Source organism: Chelonia mydas, chromosome 1, assembly GCF_015237465.2.
Source record: "Chelonia mydas isolate rCheMyd1 chromosome 1, rCheMyd1.pri.v2, whole genome shotgun sequence".
Taxonomy (NCBI): Eukaryota; Metazoa; Chordata; order Testudines; family Cheloniidae; genus Chelonia; species Chelonia mydas.
Genome location: NC_057849.1, coordinates 347128136 through 347145083, shown reverse-complemented (window position 1 = coordinate 347145083; position 16948 = coordinate 347128136). Strand labels below are relative to the sequence as shown.

The following is a 16948-nucleotide window of genomic DNA, read 5'->3' as shown; positions in this document are numbered from 1 at the left end:
CTTTGCTACTGTTTTAACCTGAGGTAGCTAACCTAGGTTAACTAATCGGACTTAAGAACACACCTTTTTTGCAGTGTAGATACCCTGTGTGGCTCAGAAGATGCCACGCGGAAATACATCAGTATTATCTATTCCTTAATATCTCATTGGCTCCACCTGCCAGTGATCAGACTCGGAGCTGTCCACCGTGCCCCACGAGTCTGTTTCTCCATTCTTCACCTGGGGCAATATCAGGCAACTCTTTCTCATTCCTGGGGGTGGTGCAGGGTCTGTTCATTTACTTCTCCGGCTCAGCCTGCAGTTAAGGGTTGGCCTCACCAAGGCAACGTGGGCTTGCTAACTAGTCCTACAGCTCCATTTGCTGGGGCCTGGATGGTGAAGGTGATGGATCGTCTGAGTGCCTGGGGTTTGGGTGAGAGGGAGCTGGTTTGGGCTTCATCTGGGTGAGACTGGGGTGATTCTAGGACCTCCCTCTTTTTGCCTGCCCTTTGTTACTCAGATTAGCCCTCCGGGTCCTGTTGAGTGCCCTGAGAGCAGCAGTGCCTGAGAGCAGTTCATACCAGCTGTGCTTGCTGTAAAGTTGCTGCTCACCCCTGTTGCATTTGGGGCTTCCCCACAGTGATCCAGGTGTTTCACCTTAAGGCTGGGCATGGCCTTTGTGGTGCTGTGCCCGCAGAGCACTCTGCAGCTGGTGCAGAATGCTTGGCGAAGCCTCTGACTGGGAGCATGACACTGCTCTGCGATCTGCACTGGCTCCAAAGTCACTTTTAGAGGTCATGAAAGGTGATGGATTCAACCTATAAACCTTTCATGATTTTGGCCTTTGTTGCTGCAGTAATGCACAGGAATCAGTGAGGTGTCAGCCGACCAGTGCCCTGGTTTAGTTAGGAAAAGGCTGCTGGCAAGATGCCAGCGAAGGACCCTTGGTTCTGGAATTCACTTCTGCCCTTGGCCTAGTCTTCCAGAACTGTTTCAAGGCTCCTCTCTTTTCCTGGGCTGTTGGAGTGGGTGACTTGGGAAGGGAAGGTTATTAGTTAGCCCTGACAGGTTGGGAGGATTTTGCCATTGATGTTGAAGTGTCCTGATAGTAGATAAGACATCTAAGCTGTACCTTAACTCAGGTTAAAAGAGCAGCGAGGACAAGGCCACTCGGGTCTGAACTCCGGTTAGCAGCTTGAGTTCAGCCCCAGGCTCCTCACTGCTCTTCTAACCTGAGTTAGCTAGCCTAAGTTCACATCATCGCCTCTTTCTGCAGGGAAGATGCACTCAGCATTTTCTAGTTCTGGGAGCACCAGACTCCTGGGATCTAATTCCAGCTCTGATACTGACTTGCTGTTTGGCTTTGGGAAAATCACTGTCCCCTCCATGCCTCAGTTTCCCTGTTTGTAAAATACTGGCAGTACTTCCCTGCCTTGCAGGAGACATCTGAAGTTGCAAAGTCAACACAGTCATGATGTTGAGACCTTGTTTCCAAAAAGTCTCTGACATCTGGAACACACTGGCTTCCCTTCCAGTGCTTCCTGTGAACGGGGTGGATGCTCCTGGCTCTCTCTCCAAGCGTTTCGCTGCATGCACCCCAGGTCTCTCACTTTCTAACTGAGACGGCTGGAAGGACAAAAGACAACCCTTTCCGAGGGCTCTTAGGTGGCTCCTTCTTTCCCAGGTTGTGCACGTCCACAGACCGTGCACTTGGACATGGTAATTCTGTACCCTGCAGTGCCCCTCTCCCTGTTCTGATCTCTGCCCATTTCTCTTTCCGTAGTGCTCAGTATTGGTGAGGGTGGCTTCTGGGAAGGAACCGTGAAAGGACGGACCGGTTGGTTCCCGGCAGAATGTGTTGAGGAAGTGCAGATGCGACAGTATGATCCACGGCAAGGTAAGCTTCCCTGCTCGGGTAGGGCAACTGTCTCAGATGCTGGGCTGAGTGCTTCCTCTGCAAGGCAGCCACGTCCAGCCCCCATCAATTCAGACTGGTTGATGTCCACTTACACAAAACTCTCAGGCTGCCCATCTTCTGCCCTGGGTGCCCAGCCCAGAAACTGAAACCCACAAAATAGCAGAAGTTACAGTCGAGTCAGTTTGTCACTGATTCTCTTGCTGCTCCCAGTCCAGAGTTCCCACTTGCAGCGTCGTGACCTATGTGCTTGCCGCCCTGTGGGAGCATTATTTAGTCATACAGGGCAACGGCTTCAAATCCTACCACTGATTTTTGGGTGCCAAATTTGAGATGGTTCAGATGTCCCCAAAGGAGTGGCTGTAGCGCTTTCAGCAGTGGCTGTTGGTGTGATACGGCCTGGGGCTCCTGTCCCCTTAATCAGGTCTCAGCTTATGCTTGTGCAGGAAGCCAACTCCCATGTGCAGGAAGCCATGTTCCTCCCATGTGCATCTCGTGCTTTCCTCACACCGTTTGAACACAAGACGCACTGAAGGCAAAGCGGCTGAGTGACATGGAGCTGGTTTGCTTCCCCTGCCAAGTGCCTTCTACAGTGCCATGTGCAGACACTGGCTTAGTGAGCAATTGCTCACCTCAGGAAGCTCTGGCCTCCTGGAACAGCACCTAGCACGGCACGAGTGGCTAGCAAGGGGCCAGTCCATCTGGTGCTTTCCATACATCTGAAAAAAGACACAAGTTACATCTGATCCTCCAAAGAGGCTCCATGTGTGGGGAGGGCCTTCTGGGAAGGAGGTGTGGTCATGGCAGAGCCCTTCCAACGGCTGTGTAAAACAGGCATCTTGCTGACTCTGTGCAGAGGGCCGTGGCAGGCGCTGGCGTGGAGTCCTCGAGTGCCCATGGACTGCACTGTTGATGAACATCCTGCAAGGCTCGTATGGCGCACCAGCTCTGCTAGAGTTCAGACTGAGAAGACTTTCTGTTCAAAGGGTCACTCTTCTAACTGTGCTAAAATGCACACACTTACTGAGATTGCCTTGGCATGTGGTATGCCTCATGGGGGCATGGGTTTGGGGGAGTGATCCAAATTTGGGGTCACTTGAGCGAGGGGTTCCTGAAGTGCAGCTCCCCGCACCAGTTCTGGAGGTTGACAGATTCTACCAGTGTTTTCTGCACACACCTGGGGCTCAAACTGTGGCTCTGATTTTCCCCCATTTGATCTCAGTTGCCTGACTTTGGTCCCAGCTAGTGCAAGATTCCCACAGCCTCTTGGGGGGAACAAAGTAGAAACATTATTAAAGGAAGAGTTTAGCTCTCTGTGTTAGCACATGCTAAGCACTCCCACACCAGACTGCAACGCATGCGTGCAGAAAGACTAGCCAAGAGTTTCAGGCCAGCCAGCTTTCACGTGACCTGAGTGGCTTAGGAGCATGCTGTGGCTGGACTTAAGCTACTGTTGGGCACTGCAAGTTCAAACCCAACCTTGGCAGAAAATGTAACGTGGACCTGTTGCTATACGCTGCCTCTAGCAAATGGTGGGGGGGGGGGGTAGTCTGAGTAGAGCGGAAATCCAGGAGGTGCTGAAACTATTCTAATGACATGAATTTTTGCGGGGAGGGGGATAAATGGGGTTGCGTGGGCAGAGGGACACTGGAGGAGTGATATGGGGCTGGGTTGCAGGGTGCATGGGGGGGATCATGTCAGGCCCACATTCTCCCCTACTATGTGTGTGTGATGAGGACTGGGAGGCCTGCCCCATGGGACCTCTGTTCCTGTTGCCATGTGTTACTGGGACCCTTCCCTGCCCCCTCTCGTCAGCTGGGGATTCCTGCCCATCGAGGCTGTCTAAGCCCCTCTCCCTGCCCAAGGAGGGTGAAGGCTGACACTCTGAGGGGTTGGAGCCCCTCTCCATGGGAGCCCTGCTTCTTTGTGTGGGAGGTTCACCGAGCACACTGAGACGGAGCTGAGAATGGGCATGCTTGGGGCATTGCACCAGCTAGCAAGTGCCCTCACTGGGGTGGGGGCGTGAGACGAATGGAACAGTTTGCGTGCCTCAGAACCATTGTTTCAGGCTGTCTTCATCTCCAGGGGCTGTCCTGGCTCAGCTAGGAGCAGGCCACTTCGCTCTGAGTCTCGTATACTGCAGCTGTAACTGTGCGGCTCGTTCCCGCCATCCTTCCCCTGTTCTTCCTCAAATGTCCCATCTTAGGACTGTCCCGTGCCGCACACCTGAGCAGAGCAAAGTGGTTGCTGATGCATTTCGTGCAGTAGCTTACGGGAGTGCCAGCTCCACTTGAGTTCGGGTTGAGAAACTCTGAATGTTCAAAGGTCGACTTTTGGAAGTGCGGTAAAATCTATATGCCTACTCCCCTTGCCTTGGCGTTTGCTGTGCCTCATGGCAGTGCGGGTAGGGTTAGTGAGCCAAATCTGGGTTCGTTTGAGCCAAGGATTCCTGACATGCATGCTTCCAAAAACACCGTTTCACAAAACCCACAGATTCTGCCTGGCTGTGTGTGTGTGTTGTTTTTTGCACAGGTGGGGCTCAAACCAAGGCTCTGAGCATCCCCCAGTTGCTTGATATTTATCCCAATTAGTGCATGGCACCCACAGACCCACTGGGGAAGTGTCAAAGGATGACACTCCCTCTTTAAGAGGGAAGAGGCCAGTGCACCTGTGGTAAGCTGACCCCAGTTGGCCTTAAAAGAAGGTCAGGAGGTGAGAGCTGCCTGGGAGTAAGGGATTATTCTGTGATTCTATGATTAGCAGGTGAGAGCTGCTGGAGATCGGAAGAGGTCCCTGAAGGAAGCTGTAGCTGTTGCCTGGGGGAAAGCTGAAGGCCGGAGAGCAGCAAGAGGGGTTTGCCAGCTGATCTCTCAGGGCTAGAGAGGGCTGAAGGCAGGGCAACGGTGGAGGGACTTAGCCGCTGATGTCTCCACGCTGGAGAGCTAGAGCCAGAGGGTGGAAAGGGGGTGAGCTGGGGAAGGGAGGGTCCTGGTGCAGATGAGCTCCCAGTAGAGAGGCTCCTCTTGCTGAGAAGAGCAGGGTTGCACTCCAGCCGGAAGGGCTGGGGTGGTATGGAGAAGGCCAAAGGGGAGCCTTTGAAATGTGAAGTATTAGATAACACTTTCATTGGAACAGCCTCCCTTGATCCCGCCACCTTTAATCATAGAATCATGGACTATCGGGGTTGGAAGGGACCTCAGGAGGTCATCTAGTCCAACCCTCATTAAGTATTGTAGCACCTGTGGGATACAAATTCACTCACTGAATTTGTATCCCACTCTCTCACTTTAGCTGGAGAGAGTCTTAGAAGGGAAAGACCCTGGTTTGACAGTCCCTCAGATGGGGCTAACTGTCCTTGTGGGGAACAGAGACGCTAGCTGAGATGGGTGGAGCTGCTGCTGCTGTCAAAGTCCAAACCCATTTTTTCTGCGGGGGAGATTGGGATTCATCTGGGGTGGTGATGTCATGTGGGTCCCTTTTGGTGGGACAGGAAGCTGCTCAGGACATTCCTCAGAGACGGTCCAGGGCCCCACGAGGTGGTGGTGGTGGTGAGGACATCCATGATGGTGGAGCTTGCATCAGTACTCTTCATCTGTTCTTCCAAGTTTTTCTAGGTGTTCTTTTCCCCATAGTCCTTTTTGTTCTTTTAAGACCCCAAAAGGGAGTGATAGGTGGAATGGCCCCTTCCCACATTAGTTTGTCTTCCATTTAGGCCCAATAGCCAACACACTAATTCTGGGTTAATTAATTTCTGATCCCATGTCTTGTTCTGTTTTTACCAAGCATGTGTTCAATACAATCCTTGAATTCTATCAACATGAACTAATTTAGTCTGTCTGGTTGTCTTGCACCTGTTTATAACACTTTTTATTGAAAATAACTTGACCTGCTTTCCATGCTAAATTCTGAAGCAGGCCAAAGTTAGAGACTAATTGTTACAACAACCCAGCAGGGGGAATCGGTTCTGAATACCTTGGACTGTGTGAAGCTCTGAAGGAGCCCTGAGAAGGGGAAACTGATGCAGGGCTGCTATAGAGCCACCACAGGCCACAAGGGGGCACTCTGGAGGCAGCATACCCAGTTACGATTTTTGGGCAGTGCTGGCTCCACTGTATGGTTGAGCACGACTTTCTGTTTAAAGGATGCCTCTCCTAGGTTCTCTAAACTCAGCATGCTTACGCAGAGTGGCCTGAAAGGTTCTGTGATTTGTGGGAGGGTGAGTGGTCCAAATTTGGGTTCATCTGAGCAAATAGTTCCCGAGATATAGATCCCTGGGGGAAAAACAGTATTTTACAAAATAAGCAGGTTCTGACAACTTCTTTGCATAGATCTGAGGATCAAACCCTGGCCCGGATTTGTCCATCACTTAGCCCTTGCCTCAGCTAGTGCACGGCACCCACTGGCCCTTTGAGGAAGCAACACAAAGTTATTAAAGGAAGAGTTCAGCTCTCTAGAATGGGGTTTGCAATCAGTTGTGTGCTGAGGCTGAAAGGAGCATGCGCAGCAAGATGACGAAGGGGATTGGCAGACATAATACCTGTGGTCATTGAACCTGCGCTATACCCATGCAATCAATGTAAATTCAAACCCTACCCGGGGCAGAAATTGTGAGAATGAACTGTCGACAAGTTGCTCCTGTCCACCTCTTTCCAGGGTTCTGTACTTTTGGGGAATGTGCCCTGCTGACTTGCATGGCTAACGTCCAGGGGCTCTTTTCTGAAAGGTAATAAATCTCACATGCTGCACAGCTATGTGAGAACAATTTCTGGTCATGCGGCTATTTTCTACCTGCTGATTTATTACAGCACAGAGTCACAGCATCGTATATTCTCAGGCCAGCAAGGATCCTTGTGATTAATCTAGTCTGACTACGGTATAATACGGGCCGTAGGATTTCCCTGAATTAACTCCTGTTTGAGCCAGAGCCTGTCTCTTAGAAAATGTTCCAGGTGCCCTGGACTGTGAGTCACTGTACTACCCCCTGCCTCTCATGCAAGGTAGCCTTGCCTGTGTCTGGCTGGGTGCCAGCTCCTTAGCACCACCAAACTCTCAGGCACTCTTCTCTGGGCTAGGCCAGCCCTGTCCTTGCCTTACAGGTTATCAAGAGGGGCACCTGAGTCCCTTTGAATTGTTCCCTGTGAGATCCAGCTCCTGAGACTGGTTCCTCACAGAAATCCACATCCTCTGCCCCCAAAGGAGCAGCATAGCCCAGTTTTTCCTGAAATCATTGCTGCTTTATGACACACAGCATGTGTGAGCACTGACAACCAAACAAAAGTGCATTTCATTAAGAAAGACTGGAGGGTTGAGGGTTTCAGAGTAGCAGCCGTGTTAGTCTGTATTCGCAAAAAGAACAGGAGGACTTGTGGCACCTTAGAGACTAATTTATTTGAGCATAAGCTTTCATGAGCTAAGGCTCACTTCATCGGATGCATAAGGGTTAAGTAGAGGTGAGAGGGGGTGGAAACCTGGTTGCGCTACAAAACAGACTCGTAACCCAAACCTGCACCTACACTGAGTGGTCCCCTTTCCTATCTAACCAAGCACATCTCTCTTCCCCCACCCACCTCCCAAACAGGTTCAGTCTGTGGCAGAGGTGGGTGGTTTCCCAGGAAGCAGGATCCATTTTTTTCAAGAGAACATCCCTGCTCCCCAGGATGTCTTCTCCGGGAAAGGCTAAAGTGCTTTTCCCCTCCCTGTTATACAGGAACGGTTTTGTGGCTTCCCTCAGAGACAGGGTGGCTCTCTGTCTGTTGTGTTGTTCCTCTTGTCTCTCCCAGTGGTTGTGATTGTTTGTGGTTGTCCTGGCTGGTTTATCATTGAAAGTCTCGGGATGGAGCAAGGCTGCACTAGTGAGCCTGGGGTTCCATCACCAGCAGACAAGGGCTGGGTGGCAGCTCGCGCCCCGGCAGAAAGAGGTGTTGCTGCTGCCCATCTCTCAGGGTTTTATGCTGCCGCACAGCACTGTAGTGCCCAAGCGCCTCCCACATAAGCACTAGAGCAATAGCGAAGTCCATAGAGGCCTTTCTGGGGCCTCTGACGCGCCTCCCTTTCCAGGGTAAAGACTCTGACTGGGGTCGGGCTTGTAAATTTATTTTATTAAAAGAACCCTATGTACTTTGGGTTGGAGGGCTTTAGGCTGACTTTGGGGGGATTGGTTGGTTTGGGATTTGAGCGGTAGAATTGAGGGTGCTAATGTTGTGAGTTTTGTTGCCATGATGTAAAAGCCTTTTTGAAGAAGGTTTTGCAGCTTTTCCGAAAGAGAGCCAGACTCTGGACCTGTACCAGCTGTCACATGCTTTGTCCTGCGCTTTGTGCCTGTGTTTTCCCAGAGGAGCGCAGCATTATGGTGCCTCATAGATGGAAATTTGGTGTGGCCAGTCACAGAATGGAAGCTGATTTTTAATATGTCTGGGGCTTGTTCCATTAATTGCCTTGAAAATTAGAACCAAGACATTAAACTCACATTTGAAACTGACGGGGAGCCCAGTGGATGGACTTGCGCACAGGCTGGATGTGCTCGTGGTGGCCTAGCTCATGGAGGAGGCAGGCGGGCACATTCTGTACCATCTGGAGCTGGTGCATCATCTTCATATTCAGCTTCAGATGCACAGTGAGTGGCAATGATCCAGGTAACAAACGCATGTGTTACTGTGGCCTGCTCCTTGTTTGAGAGGAGAGGACAAGTTTCCTAGCAAGGGGAATCTTTCACCCAGAAGGTGAAGGAAGCTGGGTTTCAGGTTCAGATGCTACCCGGTTTCCCAGCTTAGTGAAGAGTCAAACAGGACCCCAGCACTTCACACCATTTAGACAAGTCGGGGCTGTGTAACTTCAATGGACGGTGAGGACAGTGTCCCAGCTAGTTCTTTGAAGCACTTTCTCCTTCCCAACCAGCATCACTTCAGTTTTACCTGCATTCAGCTTGAGCCAGCTGCTTTCTCTCCAAGAGCTGATTTCTTGTAGAATTCAGACGTGTCTGTAATGGCCGTGATGCATCGGTGAAGAAGATGACGTAGAGTTGAGTGTCATGGGCATGCTGTTGGCAGCTCACTGTCTCCCCGTTCTCATGTGGATACTGGAGAGAAGTAGACAATATGGACCCCTCTGCAGGCAAGGAGCGCTTGCCCATCACTCTTCTGCGCTCTTCTGGAGAGGAAGACTAGAGCCACTGCGGTGCTGGGCCCTTCATTCTGGCTGTGTCATGTTGGTGGGTTAGCAGTGCCTTGCAGCCTCCTGGGTCAGAGGCTGCAGAGAGGCCCAGCAGCCCGTGCATGGAGCACTTGCCTATCCCTGGCCTTATGAGGGGGGTATTCTCTTGCGCTGCTAGAGCCATCTCTGTGCTGTGCCCTGGTCTGAAGCCTGATTGGGAGGCATCCAGGATGGTGGCTGATGTCACATCTTGCTGGAGCTTGGTGGTTAGGACTTTCTCAGTTATTTTGCCCAGGAATGGAAGGTTAGTGACAGATGGTCGTTTGAGAGAACTTAATGACTGAACAAAGCTTCGTGAGGAGAGGGTGAACTGTTGCGCATTTGAAGGTGGTGGATAGAAGCATTGCTCTGAAGGAGACATTGACTGTTTCCATTAGTAATAGGTGTCGTTGTTCTTCACCATCCTCCACCAGCCAGGAGGGGAATAGATCCTTTCCACAGGTAGTGGCAGGGATATTTTTCAGAGTTTCTTGAGTTTTGTCATGTGTAATGGGGCCAAAGCCAGACAGGGGTCGTGGGGTAGGTAATATTCACTGCTGAGGGGTGGAACTTTCTTTCCTATTTTCATGACTATTCAGTTGTTCTTATCAACAAAGTATACTGACAGCTTTTCACAGCAGGAGATGCCTGGGTCTGGTGCCTAGGCTATGAAGTGGGTTGATTAGCGGGCTCAATATGCAAAATAACTCTGCTGCCCTTGATTCTGTGTCGCTGATCGTGGAGGAGGAGGAGATTTGTTTTGCCTCCTTTATTGCAGTGGTGAAATCCTGTCAGAGTTGTTTGTGTGGCATTCAGAATACTTGGTGTGCTACTAGCATTCTAACTTTCCTGGGCACAGCATCTGCCGTAGCTCATCTATGAACTGTGGTGATCTTCTGAGTCAGTGGGGTGGGGAAGTGCTGGCAGCTTGGGGCCAAGGCATCTGAGGTAGTGGACATCAGGCGAACGTGGTGTGGTACTAACTCATCTGTGCCTTGGGCTGCTTCTTGTAGGCCAAGTTGGAAACCTAGCGGTTCAGGAATCTTGGGAGGCACCAGCTTTGGCTCTTCACTACCCTGGAGGGAAGGAGGGAAGTCTCTGAGCTCTGCCTGGGTATTGGAGACGTCACCTACAGGAGAGGGGTATGTTGGTGACATCTCCAATGTCTAGTCCAAAGCCAAAGATAGGATCCAGTGTATGTCTGGCTGCACGTGTGGATCCAGAGACTGCCTGCAAGAATGCCATACTTTCCGTGTCCTCAATGAGATCAAGTACTATTGCATCTTTTGCATTGTCTATATGGAGACTGAAGTCACCAAAGCCATGAATTCTGGGGGACTCCAGTACTGTGCTGGGCAGAAGCTCTGGGAAATCCTCCAGAAAATAGACCAGGTTTCTGTCTGGAGGTCTGTACGCCATTAGGAGCCCTAGGTCCCTCTTGTCCTTTGCCTCACAGAACACAGGGATGTACTTAAATGTGTTTGTTGCTGGGGTGGAACATCTTCTGTATCTGAGTTTGGAGAGGAACCGGAGAGCTTCTGTCTCCTCTTTTTTTCATGGTGCATTCTGGGGTCTCTCTTGGCCTCTGGTATATAGAGTATCCTCTGGGAGGCTTGGTGTGTTAGGGTAGGGATGGACCATTGAACCATTTCTGTGATGCAAGTAAGGACGGGACTTCATCCAAAATGGGATAATGCATGGTCCAGTCAGGAGCTAATGTGGCCCGTAGCCCTGCAGATGAGAGCCTTTAGGAAGCCCTCTAGGCACACAGAGGCAGTGCAATTGCTGGTCCCAGCAGTGTCCCTGTTGGTCATATGAAAAGACTGGTGGAAAGGCGGCCAGTTGCAGTGATGGCCCTGACTGGACCAGAGAGGAGGTGGCTGCCCTGTCTCTAGCCCATCCCTCAGCTCATCACACCGGAGCTGGATGGCTGCAGGGAAGAGCCTACGGTCTGGGCATTTCTGAAGTCAATGAAGCCCTCTGAGGGCTTGTCTACACTACGGGCATTAGAGCGGCACACCAGCTCTGCCACTACCGAGCCGTAGTGCAGGCCCTTCTACAGCAGGGGAAGGGTTTTTTGTTGCTGTAGGAAATCCAGCTCCCCAAGTTGCAGTACCAAGGTCTGCAGAAGCATTCTACCATCAGTCCAGCCATCAGGACACCAGGCGTTAGGTTGGCCTAGCTAGAGTGCAGCTTTGAAAGTCTCCCAGACTCAGCTTCCATGCCCTTCCCATGATAGGCACCTCATGGCTGTTTTGTGCCAGCCTAATCTAGTAAGAGTTTTAGCCTTAGTGGCTATTTTTCGTGAACGTTCTGCTTTTAGAGGCATTGAGGATCTGTCCTTTTCCAAACGCTCCCAGAGATTGAGCACAGCGTGGCTCCGTAAACTGGTTTTGAAGCACCCAAGCCCAGCTGTCTGCTTCCATGTCCCTTTTCCTGTCTGGGCTCATGTACATCCTTATTTTCACACTCCATTAGCCTAATGTGGAGTTATGCATTGCTGTCACCTAAAATAGGCTCCCAAAAGCCTGTCTGATTCACATCTGACTTACTACTAATGGGGAAAAAAAATCTCATCTCTTTTTCTGTGCAAGAGCTGAGCGACTGCACTTAGAAGCGGGAGCAGGGGCAGTATGATTGGAAATGAAAGATTGTCTATCTTGGCTATTTGAAATTTCCAATTCCAAGACTTAAAATGGAAAGATCTGGTTGAATATTGATAAGTGCAGAATCTGTGGTTCGTCTTTTCTGTGAATATGTGTAGAAGACGGTCTCTGAGAATTCGAATGGAAAGGATTTCTGGAGTGAGCATCTGTTCCTGGATAAAAACAACAAGGAGTCCTTGTGGCACCTTAGAAACTAACAAATTTATTTGGCCATAAGCTTTCGTGGGCTAAAACCCACTCCATCAGATGCATGGAGTGAAAAATACAGTAAGCAGTATATATATATAGCACATGAAAAGATGGGAGTTGCCTTACCAAGTGGGGGGTCAGTGCTAACGAGGCCAATTCAATTAAGGTGGAGGTGGAAGCCCACGAAAGCTTATGCCTAAATAAATTTGTTAGCCTCTAAGGTGCCACACGGACTCCTCATTGTTTTTGCTGATACAGATTAACACAGCTACCACTCTGAAACCTGTTCCTGGATAGTCTCCTAGGAGGAGCCAACCTGGTGCAGTGCTGTGGCTGGTCTGGGAACATATCTGAAAACCTAGGAAAACAGAACAGTGTCAAGGCAGACCATGATAGCCAAGGCTGTGGCTGCTTCTGCCTTTTGTAAAAAGAAAAGGAGTCCTTGTGGCACCTTAGAGACTAAAAAATTTATTTGAGCATAAGCTTTCGTGAGCTACAGCTGAATGCATCCGATGAAGTGAGCTGTAGCTCACGAAAGCTTATGCTTAAATAAATTTGTTAGTCCTTGTGACACCTTAGACTCCTTTTCTTTTTGCGGATACAGACTAACACGGCTGCTACTCTGAAATCCGCCTTTTGTGTGTCTGAGATCAGCCCTTTTCGTTGGTTCCTACAGCTAGAACTATGGTCCATGCCCTCATTACCTCCTGTCTTGCCTGTTGACATCTAGACTGGGCCCAGGACACAGCTGCTGAGATCATATTCCTGGCCCACTGCTCTCACCAGTTCACCTTCTTCCAGTTAATTCTCTACCACATTCAAGCTTGTCATCCCCTTCAAGATTCTGCATTTCATTGTGTCTCCTTGCTTATTCTCCCTTGTCTCTTACTGGATCACCCGTGCATCCCTTTCACTCTGCCATTGCGACCAGCCTTGACACCCAATTTGCCCACTTCTCCCACAACATTCTCTGCATTTTCTTTCACACTGTCCCCTGTGCCTGGAATGCTCTTCCTTAGTGTTTCTGAAATTGCAGAACTGCTAATTGTGATATGTAACCTTTTGCTTAAAGCAGCCTCTGTACAGATGATTGGAGGGTAGCTTGTGTAATGCCAGTGGGATTTTTTAGAAAATCTTCAGAGGAGATCCTGGGAATTACAGGCTGGTAAGCCCAACTTCAATAGCAGGCAAATTGGTTGAAAGTGTAATAAAGAACAGAATTATCAGACATATAGATGAACACGATTTGCTGGGGAAGAGTCATCATGGCTTTTGCAATGGGAAATCGTGCCCCACCAATTTATTAGAATTCTTTGACAGGATCAACAAACGTGGACAAGGTTGATCCAGCTTATAGAGTGTACTTGGACGTTCAGAAAGCCTTTGACAGGGACCCTCACCAAAGGCTCTTAAGCTAAGTGAGCTGTCAGGGGATAAGAGGGAAGGTTCTCCCATGGGTTAGTAACTGCGTAAAAGACAGGAAACAAAGGTTCGGAATAAGTGGTCAGCTTTCGTAATGGAAAGTGATAAATAGTGGCATCCTCCCAGGCTCTGTACTGGGACCAGGGCTGTTCAACGTATTCATCAATGATCCAAAAAAAGTGGGGGAAGCAATGAGGTGTCAGAGTTTGCAGATGATACAAAACTACTAGATAGTTAAGTCCAAAGCAGGCTGTGAAGAGTTACAAAGGGATCTCACAAAACTGGGTGCCTGGGCAACTAAATGACAAATGAAATTCAGTGTTGATAAATGCCAAGTCATACATATTGCAGAAATGATTCTAACTGTTCATACAAAACGATGGGTTTTGTATTAGCTGTTTCCACTCAAGAAAAAGATTTTGGAGTCATCATGGATAGTTGAGAACACATCTCCTCAATGTGCAGCAGCAGTCAAAAAAGTGAACAGAGTTTTAAAAACCATTAGCAAAGGGTCTGATAATTAAAATATTACAGTTCCACTGTTTAAATCCATGGTATGCCTACTCCTTGAATACTGCGTGCAGTTCTGGTCACCCTATCTCAGAAAAGATATATTTGAATTGGTCAAGGTACAGAGAAGGGTAAAGGTACAGAGAAGGGCAACAGAAGTTATTAGGGGTCTGGAACAGCTTCCACACTAGGAGAAATTAAAAAGACTGGTACTTTCAGCTTGGAAAAGAGACGGTTAAGGTTGTGTGTGGTAAAATATATGAAATCAACAATGGGATGGAGAGAGTGAGTAGGGAAGTGTGATTTATCCCTTCACATAACATGAGAACCAGGGGTCACCCGATGACATGAATAGGTGGCAAGTTTAAAACAAACAAAAGGAAGTATTTCTTCACACAATGCACAGTCAGCCTGAGGAACTCGTTGCCAATGGATGTTGTGAAGGCCAAAAGTATAACTGAGTTAAAAAAAAAAGAACTAGATAAATTTGTGAACAGGTCCATCAATGGCTATTAGACACGGTGGACAGAGATGTCACCCCGTGCTCTCGGTATCCCTAAACCTCTGACTGCCAGAAGCTGGATCTGGATGACAGGGGATGGATCGCTCTGTAATTGCCCTGTTCTGTTCATTGCCGCTGAAGCACCTGATTCTGGATACTGGGCTAGATGGACCATTGGCCCACAGGTCTGCATTTCTCTCATTTAAATGCCTGCTCAAGACCCACTTCTTCAACATCTATCAAAACCATGCGCTGGATCCCGCCTACACTACATTAGCAATTCAAAGAGGGCTTAAAGCTGCCGCAAAGGAGCAGCTGAGGGTGTCTCTTGCTTAGGGCAATCCCTGTGTGGTGTGTCCGTCTCCTGGGCCCCTCCGTCATGGGAGATGTGCTGGGAGTAGGCTGGGGCACAACTGAAGCTGTTTTAACTAGCACCAAGATCTGATCAGGCTGTGGAGGGGGGACAATGGCTCAATGCCACCAATGAGCCCCTATCTCTGCAGCACACTTGATAGAGCACTAGGGGACTGAGTCTTCTACTTACTTGTCTCATGTATTTTTCCTCTGAGTGAACTGCTAATTTATGGGGAGGGAACTAATTAGCCATGGTCTATCACCACCACCCTTTTCCCTTTGCACATACGGTATGCTGTGTTCCTTCCTCCGCACCCTGCCCCCCAGCCTGTGAGGTCTGCGGGACAGGGAGGGCTGCTTCCTCCCTTTGGAAAGTGCCTAGTGCCTGAATGATACTAGGATGGCAATTTGTAGGGGGTGGCTATTGCACCTTCAGCTCCTGAGGTCAGAATTCAAGCTTCAGGTCACAAGTCAAATGAGTTTAATAGTCCCATTTTAATACTCTGAGTGTGACCTTGTCTAAATCAAAACAAGGCTTTGGCAGAGTTCATAGTCTCTGTGCAGGAGAGGCCCACAGTGGACGTAGCCGGTGGTGCTGCAGGTCAGGACAGATCTGTCAGCCAAGCAGCATAGTTCTTGGGGGTTCTGCACATCAGGAGTGAGGTGCACTGAAATCAGAAGGGGAGTTGCAGGGGTTGCAGGAAGCTGGAACTGAATTGCTCGAGCAGAGGTCTGTGGAGCTCAGCATGGGACTAACTGGGGTGTTACAAGCCAGGGTTTTGGAATTGCTACCCCCTGAATCATTGCCTGGAGTATTGGCAGACTTCACCGTGTTACAAGCTTGGGCCGTGGGGGTAACTAGCTATGCGCTCTGAGGTTACGGGTATACAGCTGCTGAGGTAGCAGTCCCTTGGGGGCTGGTGGGAACTGGCCTGGTCTGGGCTCATTCAGAAGGGCGATCATTCTCTGGAAACTGTGAAGACAGAGTTCCCTGACATGTTGAGAGCTTTGCAGCTGACTGGGGTCCCAGCTGGAGTTGTGTATGCAGCCCATGCACACGTGGAAACGTGCACAGAAAGGGCTGAGGGCTGAAAACAATGGAGCAGTCAATTACAGAGCATTGATTGACAAGGCCGACCAGCTGCCTGGGAAAGTGGGCAAATTAAAAACCGTCTTCTAAAAGCACTGATAACCTCTCCTCTCCCCGCAGGCCTGGCGTGCCAGCCAGAATCCCAAGCAGGGCTGTTCCCCACCACTGACAGTCATTGCTTGCATCACACAGGAAGTGGGAATGCGCCTTGCAGCTGCTTGGTTCAGCACTTTGAAAATCCCCTTCATTTGCCTTCCACTTTGCTGGCTCTCATCTCCAGCCCCACCTCATTTCCTCTATCTCCTCCTCAACGCAGGCCTCCTGTTCGGCTGCGTTGCCAATAACCTGGACTCCCTTCTTGACCCTAAACTCTCCTCCTCCTTCATCTCATTAGGTGCGCTGCCCCTGCACTACTGCCTTCCTACACCGTGGCCATGATTCCCCAGCTCGGCCTCTGTCTTCTCTTGCCTCGCTCTGCTAAATTCCTCACACAGGCCTCCATCTCCCCTGAGTTTGAGTCCACCTCTAGTGAATGCTTCAACTCACCTCCTTGCATGTACAAAGCATGACCCCATCACAGACTATCTCAGACCTGTTACGTCTCCCAGTTGTGGGTTGGCTGTTCAGAGACCCCTGAGTCTCCTGTTGTTTATGGGCACGCCCCAGGCAATGGAGGGAATAGAATCATAGAAGATCGGGGCTGGAAGGGACCTCAGGAGGCCATCTAGTCCCACCCCCTGCCCAGAGCAGGACCGATCCCCAACTAAATCATCCCAGCCAGGGCTTTGTCAAGCCTGACCTTAAAAAACCATGAAGGAGGGAGATTCCACCACCTCCCTAAGTAACGCATTCCAGTGCTTCACCACCCTCCAAGTGAAAAAGTTTTTCCTAATATCCAACCTAAACCTCTCCCACTCCAACCTGAGACCGTTACTCCTTGTTCTGTCATCTGCTACCACTGAGAACAGTCTAGATCCATCCTCTTTGGAACCCCCTTTCAGGTAGTTGAAAGCAGCTATCAAATTCCCCCTCATTCTTCTCTTCTGCAGACTAAACATCCCTAGTTCCCTCAGCCTCTCCTCATAAGTCATAAGGAATGAAGACTGTGGAGCAGCATGGTGTGGAGCGAGTGG

General features: G+C 49.9%; 1 protein-coding gene across 2 annotated transcripts in view; it reads left to right on the top strand.

The window, feature by feature from the left end:
* The window catches only part of SHANK3 (SH3 and multiple ankyrin repeat domains 3), a 755611-nt gene that overhangs the window by 531843 nt on the left and 206820 nt on the right, over positions 1-16948 (top strand). For both annotated transcript variants that reach the window (XM_043522025.1, XM_043522029.1), the window contains exon 14: positions 1763-1876. In XM_043522025.1, the coding sequence (XP_043377960.1) occupies positions 1763-1876 (114 nt within the window). The remainder of the gene's footprint in view (positions 1-1762; positions 1877-16948) is intronic.